Source organism: Equus caballus, chromosome 2, assembly GCF_041296265.1.
Source record: "Equus caballus isolate H_3958 breed thoroughbred chromosome 2, TB-T2T, whole genome shotgun sequence".
NCBI classification, from domain to species: Eukaryota; Metazoa; Chordata; class Mammalia; order Perissodactyla; family Equidae; genus Equus; species Equus caballus.
In genome coordinates this window covers 121,860,427-121,877,248 of record NC_091685.1, presented here as the reverse complement: position 1 = coordinate 121,877,248, position 16,822 = coordinate 121,860,427, and the positions used below count along the sequence as shown (strand labels likewise).

The 16,822-nt window shown below is 41.9% G+C and overlaps 1 protein-coding gene across 17 annotated transcripts in view; it reads right to left on the bottom strand.

The window, feature by feature from the left end:
- Positions 1-273: 273 nt before the first annotated feature.
- CFI (complement factor I) overlaps positions 274-16,822 on the bottom strand; it is a 63,899-nt gene continuing 47,350 nt past the window's right edge. For all 17 annotated transcript variants that reach the window (XM_070261565.1, XM_070261563.1, XM_070261570.1 and 14 more), the window contains 7 exons: positions 15,905-15,928; positions 12,840-12,869; positions 10,901-11,004; positions 10,620-10,726; positions 6,142-6,419; positions 2,345-2,449; positions 274-688 (listed from right to left, as the gene is read on the bottom strand). In XM_070261565.1, coding sequence (XP_070117666.1) covers positions 471-688; positions 2,345-2,449; positions 6,142-6,419; positions 10,620-10,726; positions 10,901-11,004; positions 12,840-12,869; positions 15,905-15,928 — 866 coding nt within the window. In that variant the 3' untranslated portion in view covers positions 274-470. The remainder of the gene's footprint in view (positions 689-2,344; positions 2,450-6,141; positions 6,420-10,619; positions 10,727-10,900; positions 11,005-12,839; positions 12,870-15,904; positions 15,929-16,822) is intronic.

Genomic DNA, 16,822 nt, shown 5'->3' with positions numbered 1-16,822 from the left:
CTGTGAGGTGAGTGATTTTCCTGTGACAGGTACCATGCCAAAGATTTCGTAAGAATGTAATCTCATTTGCTCAAATGTTTCCGCTTTAAAGATAGAAAATGAGACACAAAGAAGATAATAAATTGCCCAGAGCCAAGCAATTAGTAGAGCTGGGGTTTGAACGTAGGCTTCTGGGAATCCAGTATCCTTCAACTAGCTACACCTTTTAGCAGTCAGTACACCACTCCTGTATGAAGAGATCATTTAGCTACATTTTCTAATGAATAAAATATGTATGCTTGACGATAATATTTATTTGAGAATTATACAGCAAAATGCCAACATGGTATAAACTGTAGAGACCTTTAAAGATATCCAGTAAGATTGGCTTTGTCTTTTTTCCTAGAGAAGTACTAATTATGCAGTATCATTTCAACTTCAACAGAACTCCTGAGAGAAAATGAGCAGAAAGAAGAGAAAGATCACAGTTTTTATACATTATGCTGAGAAATAAGAGACCTTCCCACGTGGTGGCTAATCCAGTCAAAATAATTGGCCACTTTGGTGTAAACGCCTGGAAAGTCTGGTCTTCCACACTTTTCACCCCAACTCACGACACCCCAAACATAAGTCACATTGTTGGCATCCTGACAGACTAAAGGACCTCCAGAGTCCCCTTTACAGGCATCGATGGAACCGTCCACTGTACCTGAGAAACACAAAGGGAAAAGAAAACCACACATTTACTTCCATCTGTCAAGGCCGCCATGCTGACTTCCTGCTCTTCCACCAGCGTATGTGAGGACCTGAGCTCCCTCACGCTCTCCTGACAGGAAACACCATGAGCTCACCCTCCCAGGCTCCCCAGCCCCTGGAGCAGTAGAGATGCAGGCTGGGGAATACTTTGTCTTCTGTTCATTCTCCACATTTAGCAAGTGCTCTCCCTGCCTTCTCTGCTTAATGCAAGTATATACTGTGATGAGATTGCCATCTGGAAGTAGCATCAGATGCCAAGAGGGAGAATAATAGCAACTCCTAGTGCTTATTGACTGCTTGATATCTACTAGTCATTCATTGTTTCAGTCCTTAACACAAGCCTGTGAGTTAAGTATCATCATTATCTCTATTTGAAGATGAGACAAATAAGGCACAGAGGGCAGACTAACTTGTCCAAGGTCATACAGCTAATAAGTGGCAGAGCCTGGACTTGAACTCAGGCAGCCAGACCTCAGAGCATGTCCTCGTTCTGTGATATGGCCTCCTGGGAGATTTTGTGCTCTTCCCTTGTTTTGTGCTCTGTAATCCTGAGCTCCATTTTAAGATGGGAGGGCACAGAAATGGTCTGTTTACTTTCTTCTCACTCTGATGACTTTCTAAGATTTTTAAATTGCTGTATCCAAGAAGTTATAGGATGTCTTTGTCTGTAATACACTATTTATAAGTGGCTCCAATAAAGCACCCTAATGGGACTGGCCCCATGGTATAGTGGTTAAGTTTGCATGCTCAGCTTTGGTGGACTGGGGTTTGCAGGTTTGAATCCTGGGCACGGACCTCCACACTGCTCATCAAGCTAGGCTGTGGTGGTGTCCCATATACAAAATAGAGGAAGACTGGCACAGATGTTAGCTCAGCGACCATCTTCCTCAAGCAAAAAAAAGAGCAAGATTGTCAGTAGATGTTAGCTCATGGCCAATCCTCCTCACCCAAAAAAAAGAAAAAAAAATCATCATAAATGCACTGCCCTGGCTGATACCTGCCTTTGGGTGACCACTCTAAGAAGGAACTGCTGTGGTTGGGTTAGGTCAGGCCCTAGCATTGCTGTGACATAGAGACAGTGGCAGGCAGCGTAGACGTGCAATGGGATTTCCGAAGAGGGAGAATTTACTTCCACTGGACGCATTGGAAACGAGATCATTTGGCGTTTTATTTGGAAGACGTTAGGGTGTGATCCTGGATATACCACTTGTCTCTAAGACTTTAGGCATGTGTAACTGCTCTTCATCTGTTTCCTCATCTACTAAGATCCTCAGTTTTGCAGATGAGGGAACTTGCTCCAGGTCACATGAGTAGTAATTGCTAAAACTGGGCTGTAAGTCCAGGGAGCCAGGCTCCAAAGTCTGCGCTGTTTGTCACCTTGCTATCCTGCTGTTGAACAGCTTCAGGAAGCTTTTCCTCTTAGTCTAAGAGTGAAGGAACTTGAGCGGAGGGGCAGGACCGAAAGAGTTTGATGCTGCCACAGCCAGAGGGCAAATGCAAGGTCCAGGGCCCAGAGCAGGGGCTGATCTGGCAGGGAGAGGAGAGGTGTCTATAGACAGGCAGGATATATGTATGTATTTCTCTTTGGGAGAAACCAGTCGGTGCTCACCTGCACACTCCATTTCTTTCTCAAAGTAGCGATTCGGGTAGAACCTGGAGCAGTTGCTGATGAGATGCACCTCACCCCACCTAAGTGAGTAGACTTTTTGATGATCTAAACAAAGTGGGAAAACAAATAGACATTCAGAAGTCACAAATGAGGAATCTACAGAAATACTCATCATTTAGTAAACTATTAGCAATATATAAGAATCTATATATTCTTTAACACATATTTATAAACTTTCGAGGCTAATTAATTAGCATATTTGATCATTCACTGCTCATGTCCCCAGTTTCTATAATTGTCTTTCTAAAAGTAGTCAAGGGGCGTGATTGAACGTAGGTCTGACGTCATCCTCATTTACTGAGAGCTGGGTCGCACCTTCCCCTCTGATTGCTGAGTGCGTTGGGGGAGTTGGGTAGGAATCAGGGCCCAGGGGCTTCTCAGAGAAATACCTCCTGTCTTCTTAGAGTCCCTTCTTTCCAGGAAAGTGCGTGTTAATGTTAAAACAACTTCTTAATGTAAGAAGGTAAAATGAAGAAAATACCCCTGCAGTTATCAGCGTGTGTGTGTTTTTGTGTGTCTGTGAGGAACTCCATCTCCTAAGGGATTTGAACATGATTTAAAGAGGATTTAGGATTTCCCTTCCATTGAAGTTAGCGATTTGGGACTGGCACATTTTTGGTCCAAGGACAGAGAAGGGCCAGGTCCTGTTGCTGATTGACAGTTCAGGGAAGGTGGGAAAATGCTAAGAATACAGGGTGCCATGTCTCTTTGCCCATCCCTGTCTTCCTTTCCCAGTGTGCAGCAGTGTTTCTGCCCTGGGAGGGCGGAGGCTGGCTCTGACTCCTTCACTGCTGCACCACACCCAGCCTCATGGGGCACAAAATAGTTGCTTAATAATATTTATGTAATTAATTAATCCATGAACTCAGTAATTCACTTTACACTAAACGTTTCATGCCAAATGACTTAGCTTCTCAATGACTCTGTAAACTACCAGGGGACAGAGACCTCTGGCTTATCCTGAGAGGACACCCCACACTCCCAGCACTGTGGTGAGCACATGGTAATTACCTGTAGAACTAACGTTCTTGTCTTCTGGGAGGCAGAGGGAGACAAAAATCCACCATAGTGTATGGCAAAATCAGGAAAGAATTTCTTTTTTTCTGCTTCAAGTGCTAATTCAAATTAGTCTTAAGATGGCTACCTTCTTCCAGATAAGAGCTTTTTAAAAATTAGTAATTTATTACTTCCCCTAACTCAGGAGAAGCCTTTAAAACTGGGAGCTCCTGTAGTGTGTGAGCAATTTTTAATGACTCAGGGGATTGCTCCCTCCCCTGAAATGCCCCTTCTGGTAACGTCTCCTTCCCCCATGCCTTTTGTATCCTCCTTGAGACACTCGTCACATGCTGCTGTCTGATGGTGGCGTTCATGTCTGACAGCTCCTCTGTACTGAAAGTGCCTTAAGAGCTGGCCTTTGTCTTTCAGCCTTGTAGCCCCTGCACCCCTTGTTTGTTGGCTGGGTCTGCGAAATCCTAGCACTTCAGCATTACTATCTTGCGGTCACAGTAAGGGCTCAATAATGTGTTAAGCCATATCTGATTAATAAATAAAGCAATGCATCAGAACATGTCTACCAGTTAATAGAAAATACATGAGATAGAAGAACATGTTAAATGCCACATCGAGGATACAATCAGCCAAATTCAAGATGTGGAAATTCTAAAGGAAGGGGTAACTGTTCTGGATTAAAAGAGTTTTATGAAAAATAGCCAGGACTTGCAATGTGGACTTTCTTTGGATCCAAATGGAAATAATCTGATGGTAAAAATATTTTGTAAATAATTGAGGAATATTAAACATGAGCTGGTTATTATACAATATTATAAATCACTTTCATTTTATTGTGTGTGAATGATAGTGTGTTTTGTTTTTGTTTTTTAAGCCCTTGCCTGCTTAAGATACTGGAGTAGTCATGGGTGAAATTCCATGATAACTGGGATTTGATTTAATATACTCCAGGAAAAAATAAGTGTGTGTTGGCTGGGGATATGTCGAATAGCTCCTGATCATCCTTCAGACGCATTACCCACCCATCAGTGCCCTGCTCCCTGCCCTTATAGCCTGAGTGGAGGAACTGCCTCAGTAGGAAGCCCTTAGCCTCTGGTTTCCAGCTGGTTTCCGGCAGAGGACCCCAGCAGAAGGGAGGGCAGGAAGGAGAGAGGAGGTGAAATTGGGGCTGGCTGTAACCAGCGACCCAAGGTCACTGCTCCTCTCAAGGCAGCCTGCTCTATCTGAAGCTCGTTCACCTTCTACTAATGTCTCCTTCCCCTTATGTCTTCAGATCTAGGAGAGGTCCCAGCTCTGGTACTGTTAGTCCTGGATTCCTGCATAGCCCTTGTGGTTCCCCAAGCCCCCACCCGCATCTTTGTAATTAACCCCTTTATAAATAAACCTTCCTAACTATCCTATCCTATCCTATCCTAATTATCCTATTTCCTATTCAAAGAGATAAAACAAGATTGGTAGAATGTTGATAACTGTGGAAACTGAGTGATGAATAAGTAGGTTTGTTATACTTTTATCTTTGCTTTTGTATATACTTGTAAATGTACATAATAAAATTTTCAAGAAAAATGGAACAAATATAAGGACATAATGCCTTCCGGATGAATTAAGTACTAATAAAATTTAATATTTTGTAAGTCTTGGTTATTCAAACATACCACAAATCCAGGTTAATTTATACATATATTTTATACTTTCCAATGTAGCAATTATAAAGAATGTGTTGGAATACGAGTTTATAAGACCAATGCAGTAAAGTTATTTACAAAGAGAGCTTAAGAGGTCAAAAAGAAGCTAAATTTTGGGGCCAGCCCAGTGGTGCAGCGGTTAACTGCACACGTCCGCTTTGGTAGCCTGGGGTTCGCTGGCCCGGATCCTCTAAAGTAGAGGAAGATAGGCATGGATGTTAGCTCAGGGCCAGCCTTCCTCAGCAAAAAGAGGAGGATTGGCAGCAGATGCTAGCTCAGGCCTAATCTTCCTCAAAAAAAAAAAAAAAAAAAAAGCAGCTAAATTTTCAGGCTAACTCTTCAAGATGAGGGGAAACACATAGGCTGATTTAATTCTAATCTCAGCTGTAATTTACCAGGTCTTTTTAATAATTTGTCCCTAAGCATCCACACCTCTTATGCATCTGAATGTCCACCTCAAGTCTTCTTAGAAGCTTGAGGAATGAATTCTTTACATTCCCTTTGCCTTTGTGGGATGTGGGGGTGGGGCATGGAGAATGGGGGGTCGGGGAGGGGAGAGAGAGCGCAGAGGGTTGTGGGATCACTGACTCAGCAGATCCTGTACTATCCCTTTGAAACCTTTTTATTTTCCAACCACATCTCTCCAACAAATCTGCAAAGTCCCTGTCTAGGTTCCCCATCACTCCATGTTTTTCTTGGTGAATAGTTCCCTCTCAATGTATGCTTCAGGATCACAGAGTGTAGGTGTCCTCTGAAAGTCTGGATCAGGATCAGCTAAACAATTTGTGGAGCCCAGTGAAAAATGAAAATGTGAGGTGGGGCCTCTGCAAAAATTATTAGGAATTTCAAGATGGTGACAGCAGAGAAGTAAACCAGGCACAGGGCCCTTCGGTCCCAAGCCTATCAAGCCAGCCCTGGCTGGATGCTCACTTTTCTGGATTTGATGCTGTGTTTCTCTCTGACCACTAGATTAGCTCCTATGCATTTCTATTGCCATTCTTTTTCAAGCACTGGATTCTGATGAATAAATTGTAAAACTTATACCTTTTTCTCGACCCCAGCCAGAAATGATGCATTTGTCATTAGGTCGGAATAGATACGGAGACCAGGGCACACAGGCGGGGATGGAATTAAGCAGCACACATTCTTTTTGGTTTGGGCGTTTTTTCAATTCAATCAAGGCGATGTCATTTTGGTAAGTGGTTCCATTGTAGCCTTCATGGATAATAATTCTATTTGCCCATTGAATGCCTATTTCAGAGTTAGGTCTTAACCAGTCTACTAATGATGTCCATATTTGGTAACGGTGAACTTTACTGACTCTATAACAGAAAGGAGAAAGGAAATAAAATATATTGAGAAAAAACCCAACTATAAACACAAGACTTCTGATGCTTCAGCCTTCTCTTCTCCCTTTTAAAGAAACTTTTTCATTTTCTCAGATTTCTTTTTATCCTTGTTGTCATGAAGCATGCAGTTAACTTTACTTAGGGCAGAATTATGGTCAACGGGTAAATGAAGAGAGGAACAATCCATCTAACTGCTCAATATCAGGGACACACAGAACTCACTAACAACCAGAGACGCCCAGAAGTGCAACGAGTCGGCCGCCTCTGGAGTGACAGCACTGGCAGTGAAGGTGTTGAAACAGAGACCAGACAGCATCTAGCCAGAAAAGCAGGTGAGGAGCGGGGAGTCAGAGCACAGCCTCTAGTGACTCTGCTGACCCCGGAGGGTCTCAGGGTGAAGACCACAGCAGTCATCTTCCTGACCTTTCAGACTGACTTCATCCTGACATCGTGGTGTATTAATTGTTCCCAAGACTTTCCTCCTGTGAGACTGTGCCACTTGAAGTCACAGATGGGGTCTTATTCATCTGTGGATAGATGCCTGAGCCTAGTATTGTACGTGGAACATAGTAGCTGTTTTAAAATCTGACTGAAATGGTGAATGAGCTAACTATAGCCAGTTCTCATGCCTCACTCCATTTTCATACCAATTTTCACCTCATAGTTTCCAGCAAATCGGGCATCTACCATCATTTTCTCAGGTAATCACCCTACGGTTAAACAGTGATGTCCTAGTTCCTGATGAGGTGTCAGGATGCTTTTATTGTACCTAGTGTCCCCAAAATGCTGTGCTTCACGTTTAGTTTTGGTTGTTTTCCAGGATCAGATGGCCTGAATATTGCTTAAAGGTTAGCCCTTTTATCCATTCAATTTACTCAACAAATACTTAATGTGCACCTGTATTACCAGGCACGGTGCTAGCTGCTGGGATGAAGAAATGAGCAAAATCAGAAATAGCTTGTGCCTTCATGGAGCTTGGGGTCTAGGGCAAGGTGCAGCATTAAGTGGATCATCACTCTGATGAAGATATGTATTCTACTGTGAAAAGTGAGAGGGACGAACAGCACATGGGGTTCCGAGAACCTATCGAGAGGGCTGTGACTTAAGGGAGTCAGGGGAGCTTCTCTGAGGAAGTGAAGACTGAGCTGAGATCTGACTAAAGAGCAGCACTAACTAGGGAAACAGGGCAGGGAAGATCATGCAAAGGCGTAGGAAATGAGATAGGAAGGTCTCTTTGCAGCAGGGGGCAATGTGCACGTTAGTAGCTGAGAGAAGTGCAGAGCGGGACCAAGAAGCGAAGCTGTGGGGCAGGAGGAGATTGGCAGGGTAAGTAGGGGTCAGATCTTATGGGGCCTGCTGGGCCGTGTTAGAAGGTTGTTTTGTTTTCCATCCTAAGAAGAGTACAGAGCCATTGAATTTTAAGTTTGAGTGGTCAAAACCAGGTCTGGAAATAATTACCCTGCTGCTCAGTAGAGAATGGATAGATGGGGCAGGGCTGGGCAGGTGAATGTAAGTAAGCCAGTTGGTATAATCCAGAGGAGAGGTGAAGGCAGGGTAATGGTGGAGATGGAAAGAAGTTTTGAGAATTAAATCATTAGAAATTAAAAATGCCATCTCGAGTTGGTGGCATATTGACTGGGCTGTGGTCGGGTTGAGGAAAGTGAACTGCGATGATTCTTAGGTTTCTGCCTTGTGTAAGCAGATGAGTGGAGTCGTCATTTCCTGAGATAGGGAACACTGGGAGAGGACATGTTTGGGGTAAGGGGCATATCATGAGCTGAGTCTTAGACATTTTGAATTTGATGTACTTTTGATATAGCCAAGAGGTACTGACTGTAGGGTCAGTGGTTGGAGGAGAAGTCCAGGCTGGAGATATCATTGTGTCAGCATGCAGTGGTATTTAAAGCACAGATAACTTAGAAAGAGAGAATAAGAAGAGAAGAGGAAGCCAGGCTAAACACTGAGGAGTCAAGGATTTCTCTTGAGTAATAATGCTCAGTCACAGGAGGAGGAAGCTATAAAGAAGGCAGAGAAGGTGTGGCCAGAGAGGTAGATGGAAAACCAGAGTGTTCTGTCACAGAAGCTATGAGAAGAGGGTCGTTCAGAAGGAAGAAATTGGATTTGGCTCATTGCTCCAAACCATGAGATTTTTATGGGTGTCATTCAACGTATTTAATAATTCAACATGTTTCCTATCCCTCTCAACATTGGGTCACCTGCAGACTTGCTAAGCAGGCCTTCATCTAAGTTACTGTCAAATACTGTCAAACTGAACTTGATTTTATCCTGGCTCTGCTACTGACTAGTAGTGTAGCTTTAGCCAAGTCATGTAACTTCTCAGTCTCAGTCTACTTATCTACAAAATGGGAAGAATAATATTTACCTCTTAGGACTGTTGAGAATATTAAAAAATAACACATGTGAATGTGCTGGGCACAGTATCTGGTCTGTGAGAGGTGCTCAATAAATGATGTTTCATTCATTCTAAAGGTCAGAACTGAGGCCAGAATCCTGAACTCTGTCCTCCTCCAAGCTGACCTTGAGTCATTATCAACACCTTTTGAGTATTGCTCTTCAGCCCCTGTTATGGCTTGAACTGTGTTCCCCTAAAATTCCTGTGTTGAAGCCCTAACCCCCAATGTGGTTGTATTTGGAGATGGGGCCTTCAAAGAGGTGATTAAGTTTAAATGAGGTCATAAGAGTAGAGCTCTAATCCACTATGACTGGTCTTCTTATAAGATTAGGAAGACACATCAGGGATGCACGTATGCAGAGAACGGGCCATGTGAGGACACAGCAAAAGGACAGCTGTCTGGAGCCAGCCCTGATGGCCTAGTGGTTAAAGTTGGGCAAGCTCCGCTTCAGTGGCTCGGGTTCAGTTCCCAGGCATGGAACCATACCACCCGTGTGTCAGTTGCCATGCTGTGGCAGTGGCTCACGTAGAAGAACTAGAAGGACTTACGACTAGAATATACAACTATGTACTGGGGCTTTGGGGAGGAAAAAAAGAAAAAGAGAGAGGAATACTGGCAACAGATGTTAGTGTTCAAAGTGAATCTTTCCCAGCAAAAAAAAAAAAAAAAGGACAGCTATCTGAAACCAAGGAGAAACCAACCCTACCAGCACCTTGATCCTGAACTTCTAGTCTCTAGAACTGTGAGAAAATTAATTTCTGTTGTTTAAGCCCTGCACTCTGTGGTATTTTGTTATCGCAGCCCCAGCAAATTAACACGGCCACTTATAACTCTTACTGGCCCTGCATCAAAACTGTATTTCCCATCTGCAGATAATTAAGAGACATCTTGTCACATGCCAGTGCTGCATCCAGACACACTATGCCTACCCCACTTCTCTGACCTGAGAATCTCAAAACCCTGTCAAAGGAGGCAACGACAAGACTTAGTCTTCATCAGACAAGTCTCCTCCACCAGCTCAGCAGGCTAATCCCTCAGTGATTCATGGTCCATCAGCCAGGACTTGCTGCAGCCCGAGGAACTTCCAAAGAGCAAAATGCCATGTGAGTGGTGTCCCCTGGATGGTGCAGTGCAGGGCCCAGGCCACAGCTCTGCATCATGTACCATGTAAGCAGTTTATCCAGAATCACACAGCCAGCAGCCAGTGCTGGAGCCAAATGTGAGATGATGGCATGGAGCTTTGAACAGTTCCTTTCTTGCCTGGATGGAATACATATCAAATCCATTTAAGGGTCATGGGTGGGACAAAATGATGTGTTTGGAGCTTTGAATGCCTGTGGCTCTTTAAACAACATCGTCGTAGAGGTGAGATCAGAGAAAATGCCAGCTTAGTATTATCTCTGTATAAACTCTTCATACATAAACTCTCTCCAACAGTGTGGTCCTAGCCCTACAAAATGCAAGTAGTCCCTACTTGCTTTCCCATAATGCAAAGGACCCAAGTGAAGTCACTTGGTCCCTACAGGTTTGATCTGTCCCTGGCAGCTGGATCAACAATTTGGTTTGCACCCAACACAGTAGGTTCTGGGCGATTGGTCTTTGGGGTCCCAATCATGAATGTCAGAGGCTGTTTAGCAGTTAATAGAGTGGAACCTGCCCATGACTTTCTCAGATATGTTTTTATTTACCAGCTGCACAATCTGTATTACCCATTTTCATTGTTTCAGGAAATCCAAAATCTGTTTGAGACATTCTTTACCTGACACAGTGTGCAGCAGTCAGAATCCAACAGCCACCAATATAAATTCCTCCACAGTTGATTCTCTCAGTGACATCCTTAATCGCCACCTGCCATGGGAAGTCTCCCTGTAAAAGACATTTGTGTGGTCACTGCCCTTCTACCGCACAGCAATACGAACAGGCGGTTCTAAGACATTTCCATCGCAACACTCCCGTCTCTTATAATTACATATCCCCCCTTTTTTCCCAAACTTGGGCTGCTCCTCGGAAGTGACGTCATGACTCTTCCTGCAGGTTTACCACGTGCGCCTCCTGTCCTCCCACGACTCGTTTTCTTCGAATGGGCGAGCTGTTTTTAACTCCACAGGATAGTTTAGGGGAAAAGGACTTTATCCATTTTCTTTCTTCAAGAAAGGAAGAGATTGTATCGTTATGATTTTGAACCTGTTACCTTGTGGGCAGACACTTCTTATCTATGCCCCCCAAACAGAGTCACAGCTAATGAGAAACTATTTTGGATTCGTTAGTAAACTGTTTTGGATGTTAAACTGTACCATTCACCTTGTTTAAAAACTCTGGCTTAATATTAAAATTGGCTTGATTCTCTGAAGTTCTGCCTAAAGGTGGACTGGTGGCAGAAAGAGGCAGGCCGAGGGGTTAAACATTTACCTGACGCATGCCACATACCCAGGCATTTCTGCCGGGACAGCTCAGGATGGGGGTTCACTTAGGGGAACTCTAACTTCTCACTTTCATGGTTTTAACTTTCTAGAAGCTGTTCACATGGGACTCTTCAATAATATTAATATTAACATTAGCGATGTTAATATTGAGTACTTTCTATGTGTCAGGCCCCATGCTAAGTACTTTGGATATAGTTTCTCTCATTCAGTCATCATAGTAACCCTAAGAGGTAATGTGCCAGGGACCCCCGGACAATCTAGGATCGGGGGGCCAGGAGGGTGGTGTGTTTGTAGCCACTGACGTGTGATGATGTTTCCTTCCTCTGTGAGCATTCAGACCTGGCACGTTTGTCACTGGGAGAACGTGGTAGAGCAAGGCTTGAATTTGCAAGACAATTCATGACAAAGGAAGAAAGTAAAATAAAGATGCTCTCCTTACTCTCTCTCTATATTTTACCATGTCATGAAAATTTTTGCAAACTTGCTTCTTAGCCCCAAATGTGAAAGGAAAATTATTATCACTGTCAATTACTTTGAACATATAAGGAGGAGGTAGGTCCTCAAGGGAGAAAAGCTGTGAACAAATGTGGATAGAAGACTTTTTTGGGTCCCACTCATCCTAAGAACAGGTTTCGGGGAAGGATGTGATGGTAAGTTTTAAATTTCTGCTTGGACCTTTGAAAGAAGAGAGACCTCATCTGTTGAGGACTGTGGAACCAGCTTGGGTAGTATCTGAAAATTTATGTCATCTTAAGTAGAAAATAAAGGGCCTTTGTTGAAAATCCCTTCTTACAAATATCTGTAGCTTTGAGACCTAAATCTTTCACTTGTTGCCTGATTTTAAAAAATGTTAATTAATTTTTGGGGCCTGGCAGTTAGAAGGCAGTCTTATATGAACTTCAGTTTAAAATCCCCCTAAAATAAGGAGCTATTTTATGTCCAGTTTGTATTTGAGCTTAAGTTACTCACCTAAGTTTACATAGCTAATAAATAACTAAGTCAGGATTTAATGCAAGTCAGTCTGACCCAAAAGCACTTATCAATTACTGTTTTCCCAGGGACTGAACACTTTAATTAAATTTGGCCCTTAGTGCACCACTAGCCAGGATACAGATCTTCACAGACCTTCTGTTATCATGGTTTAAAACATTACAAAAGAACAGATTAATTCAGTTAAAATCTATTTTTTTCCTATTTCAAAATGTATGTCCTGAGTCACGCTTGAAATCTAGTTGTGTTCAACAAAACTGACCTGACAAAGCTCATAACAAATAGAAAAACTTTATGTAGGCCTAGAGTATTGTTTTTCTTCAAAGTTAGCCATGTGCAGTAACCCACTTTTAAAAGCAGTTCTCAAGAAGCATTTAATGCTTGTTTTTCTTCGAAGTCATAAGGAAAGGAAGAGAATAGTGTTGTTTTTTCTATTAAAATTGATATCAAAGGTAATTGTTGCTCGAATCAATTATATTACATACATGTACACACACACACGCACGACATGAAAATGCAAACTTAAACCAGTGAACCACTAGTAAAAATGAACAATGTTGACTCACCTGCATCCATATCAGCAGTCAAAATTTCTTCTATAATAAAACAAAAGATCCAATGTTTAAAGGTGTGTTTATAGTAAAAATTAAATCATTAAAATCGTTTAAACTTTGATAATAATTTTCTGTCTTAAAACTCGTTCTCCCTTGAAAAACGACAGTACAAAATCCCCAAAGCACATCGTCCTGTTTCCTTACTATAGCTTGGTAATTGTGAAGGCTCAAGATGAACTGTGTAGAAATTTTGCAGCACAAACTAGCGGTGTCTGTTGGTATAAGCCAATGGTGAGACTCCTGGGGCTGCAGTTTTCTGCATTTAGAGAAGGCAAAATGCCCAGGTCAGAGAAGGAAAGCTCCTCTTTCAACTTTGCATTCACAAGGTCTTTACATAAGGGAGGGCACAGTCACCAACACTGACCAAAAGCGTCCTGAGCCGCCATTAAAAAGGCTCCTCTCATTTTGCACATAATAAGGCACCTCTTACAGAGGTCGTGCAAACAAAGATATCTCATTGGTTTCAGGATTAGGCTTGGTTAGTATTAGGCATCTAGGCTGCAGAAGTCAAAAGCACAAAAACAAAAACAAAAAAAAATTTTTCTTCCTTTTTCCTTAAGACTTTTGCGTGAAGTTATATGGGATGATTCCATCTTCGTTCTGCTGTCCTAGAACATGTCAGTCATGGACAGGATCATGATTTCTTTGATCTGGGGATTCAAAGGTGGAGTCTTGCCAACATGCTACTCTGTCTTGGGTGAGGCTGCAGCCCAGAAGGGCAATGTTACTTTGCTGCAGCACTCCTGTGTCTCGTCCCTGGATTTCCCAAGTTCTTTTGGGAGAGGCCTGCATGTAGCTGTCATGCCACAGACCTAGGTTATTTTCTGGGACAGAGAGAGGCTGTGCTCAGAGCTTTCACAAAAGCACCCTCATGAATCAGAGAGAAGACGCAAACATTCATATTAAATGCTCCACAAAGGAAGATGGGGAAAGTCCATTGTAGCTGAGGTGTACTGGAGGTTAGAAGAGCAGCACGAGTTCCAAAAACACAAACCGTAAGAAAAACAATCAATGACTGATTATATAAAGATTAAGGATTTATATTCAACAAAGCTTACTATGGATAAAGTTAATAGACAGGTGACAGAGTGGAAGATGGTGTTTGCAATGTCTAAAACTAAAAAGACATTAATACCTAGAAGGCAAATCAACAAGAAGCCTGTATGAAATGAGGCAAATGATGTGAACTGGGGAAAGTAGAGGAAAAAAAAGGAAGAGGAAACTCAAAAAACTAATATGCATATGAAGAGAAACTCAAAATCATTGGTTATTAGAAAAATTCAAATTAGCAAACAATACCATATCACTTGACAGTATGAGACCAGCAAAATCAGAACGCTGGATAACACTAAATGTTAGTGGGGGTGAAGAACCCTCAGGCATCGCTGGTGGAGGCGAGGACTGGAACAGCTCTGCCAAAGAACATGCAGGCACTAGTCAGTCAAATTAAGTAGATGCGTAACCCAAGAGCCAACAATTCCTTGCCCACCTAGATATCTCAGAGAAATCCTCCCCACACATCTTTAAGGAAACGATGTTCATGGCAGTGTGATTGTGATAGTCCATTACTGAGAAAGTAGAGAGTGAACTGTGAAAGGTGAACACCACAGAGTGTTTTAGGCAGCAGTCAGGAGCAATGGATTAAATGGACACATAGCAACATGGACAGGTCTTTAAAACATAACGCTTTGTGAAAAGAAAAGGGAAATTTGAGATTTACAACACAATATAATGTGAATTAAAAATGTATGCTCACAAGATAACAATTACACTGGATGAGAATATGTATGCATGTTAAATCACATTAAAATGGTTGCCTATGGGGAATGGAGGTAAGGTACAGGGATGAAGGAGCATAAATAAAACAAGAGAGGGGCCTTGTCTGGACCAACGACGCTCCTGTGCAATGAGCTGAGAAGTTTCATTAACTTGTCTATTTGCACCTGAGGTCTGAAACCAACGAGGAAGGCAGGGAAAGAGGGAGGGAAGAAGAAAAGGAAGAAAGATGGGGACAAAAAGAACAGCAGCCGTGGAGGGCAAAATGACAAGAGCCAGGGAATACAAGGAAAGAACTGAGGTTAGGCATTTCGAAAAGGCTGATCTTGTGCATATAAAAGTTCCCCAGGAATCCTAAGAAATCCTGAGGAGGACCATGGACTTCTGGTAGTTATTTTATATGAATAATAAAGAAAAGAGTGGCCCTAAAGAGCTGGAGGATTTGGGGACATCTGAGTACAAACGCAAATAAGAAAATACCTCTCATGAGAAAGTGTTATCTTTCCTCTAGTGGCAGTTTCTTTAGGAGCTGCATTGGTTTTGAGGAAAAAGTAAAGGAAGAGGAAAAGGGTATTTGGCAAAGGTGAGATGCCCAGGGAATGCTCCCCTTTGGGTGGTGATTTTTGGTTAGCAGTGTGAGAATAAGTTTATCCCATTGTGAAAAGGGCCTCTGAGCCTGAACTAATGTTAAAGCTGAGTTTTTGGTAACAGATGGTCATATCATTCTCAGCTGGTAGCTACAAAGCAACAACAAACACATGGAGAACAGATGGGTGGTACCAGAGGGGAGCAGATAGGGGAGGGCAAAAAGGGTAAAGGGGCACATTTGTAGAGTGATGGATGGAAACTAGACTATTGGTGGTGAACACGATGCAGTCTATTCAGAAGCTGAAATATAATAATGTACACCTGAAATTTACACACTTATAAACCAATGCTACTTCAATAGAAATAAATAATAGTATGTGGGAAAATGTAGTTACATCAAAATATAAGAAGACAGGAGTACCTTTGTTTCAATTCTGGAATATCCCAAGAATTGAATAAAATTTTTACCTTTAGCAACATGTAAAAAGTCTGGAAAAAAAACCAACCCAAAATTTACCACAGCAAAGGTTAACTATTATTTGAGAAAAATGCATAGCATATATCAATACTGAACATATATCATAAAAGCTATAACACCTTATTCTTGTTTTCAATTCTGTAGTATAAATTTTATATCATAAAAATATATTTACCTTTCATTTCAGGACGTTCAGCTCCTGAAAACAAAACAAAACAAAAAACTCACTGTAGCAAAGAGATATTTTTCACTTGAATAAAATATATAAAAATCATTAATATTTCAGAAATAGTATAATAAACTAACATTTACAAAAAGGTAAAAGGGAACCACAGTATGCCATCTTACTTTACTTGTTAATACTGCATAACAAAAGTTTCATCTCACATTTAAACACACACCAATTTCACCGCAGCAAGGAAATCGTTTTAACTTGAATTTTAAAAAGAGATTCATATTTTAGACAAATTTGAACACACAGCCAAAAGCACACTTACTATACAGCTATATAGAATTTATAACTCTTTTTAACTTATGTTAATAAAAGGTGGGCTTATAAGTGATAAATGAAACCAAGATATACTCCAAACATGCCTTGAGTTATTGATTCTGATCTGTCCACTCAAAGGAGAGACCAATGAATCTATTAATGTATTCATTTTTCCTCTCTGCTCTCACTGGCTCTTTCTTCGAGAGGGAAATACTAGAAGAATTACTGAAATATGAAAGGCAGAGCTCACGCTGAAGAAGGGTAAAGTGAGGTGACAATGACAGTTGACTCAATATATTTTTGATATGGATGCAAGAAATTGATGTACCATTTGCGACAACATGGATGAACCTTGAGGGTAATATGCTAAGTGAAATAAGTCAGACAGAGAAAGACAAATGCAGTGTGATTTCACTCATATGTGGCAGATAACAAGCAAACACAGATATGGAGAACAGATGGGTGGTTACCACGAGGGAAGTGGATTGGGGGTGGGGGGACGGGGTTAAGGGGCACATGTGTATGGTGATGGATGGAAACCAGACTCTTGGTAGTGAACATGATGCAGTCTATATAGAAGTCAAAATATAATGATGTACACCT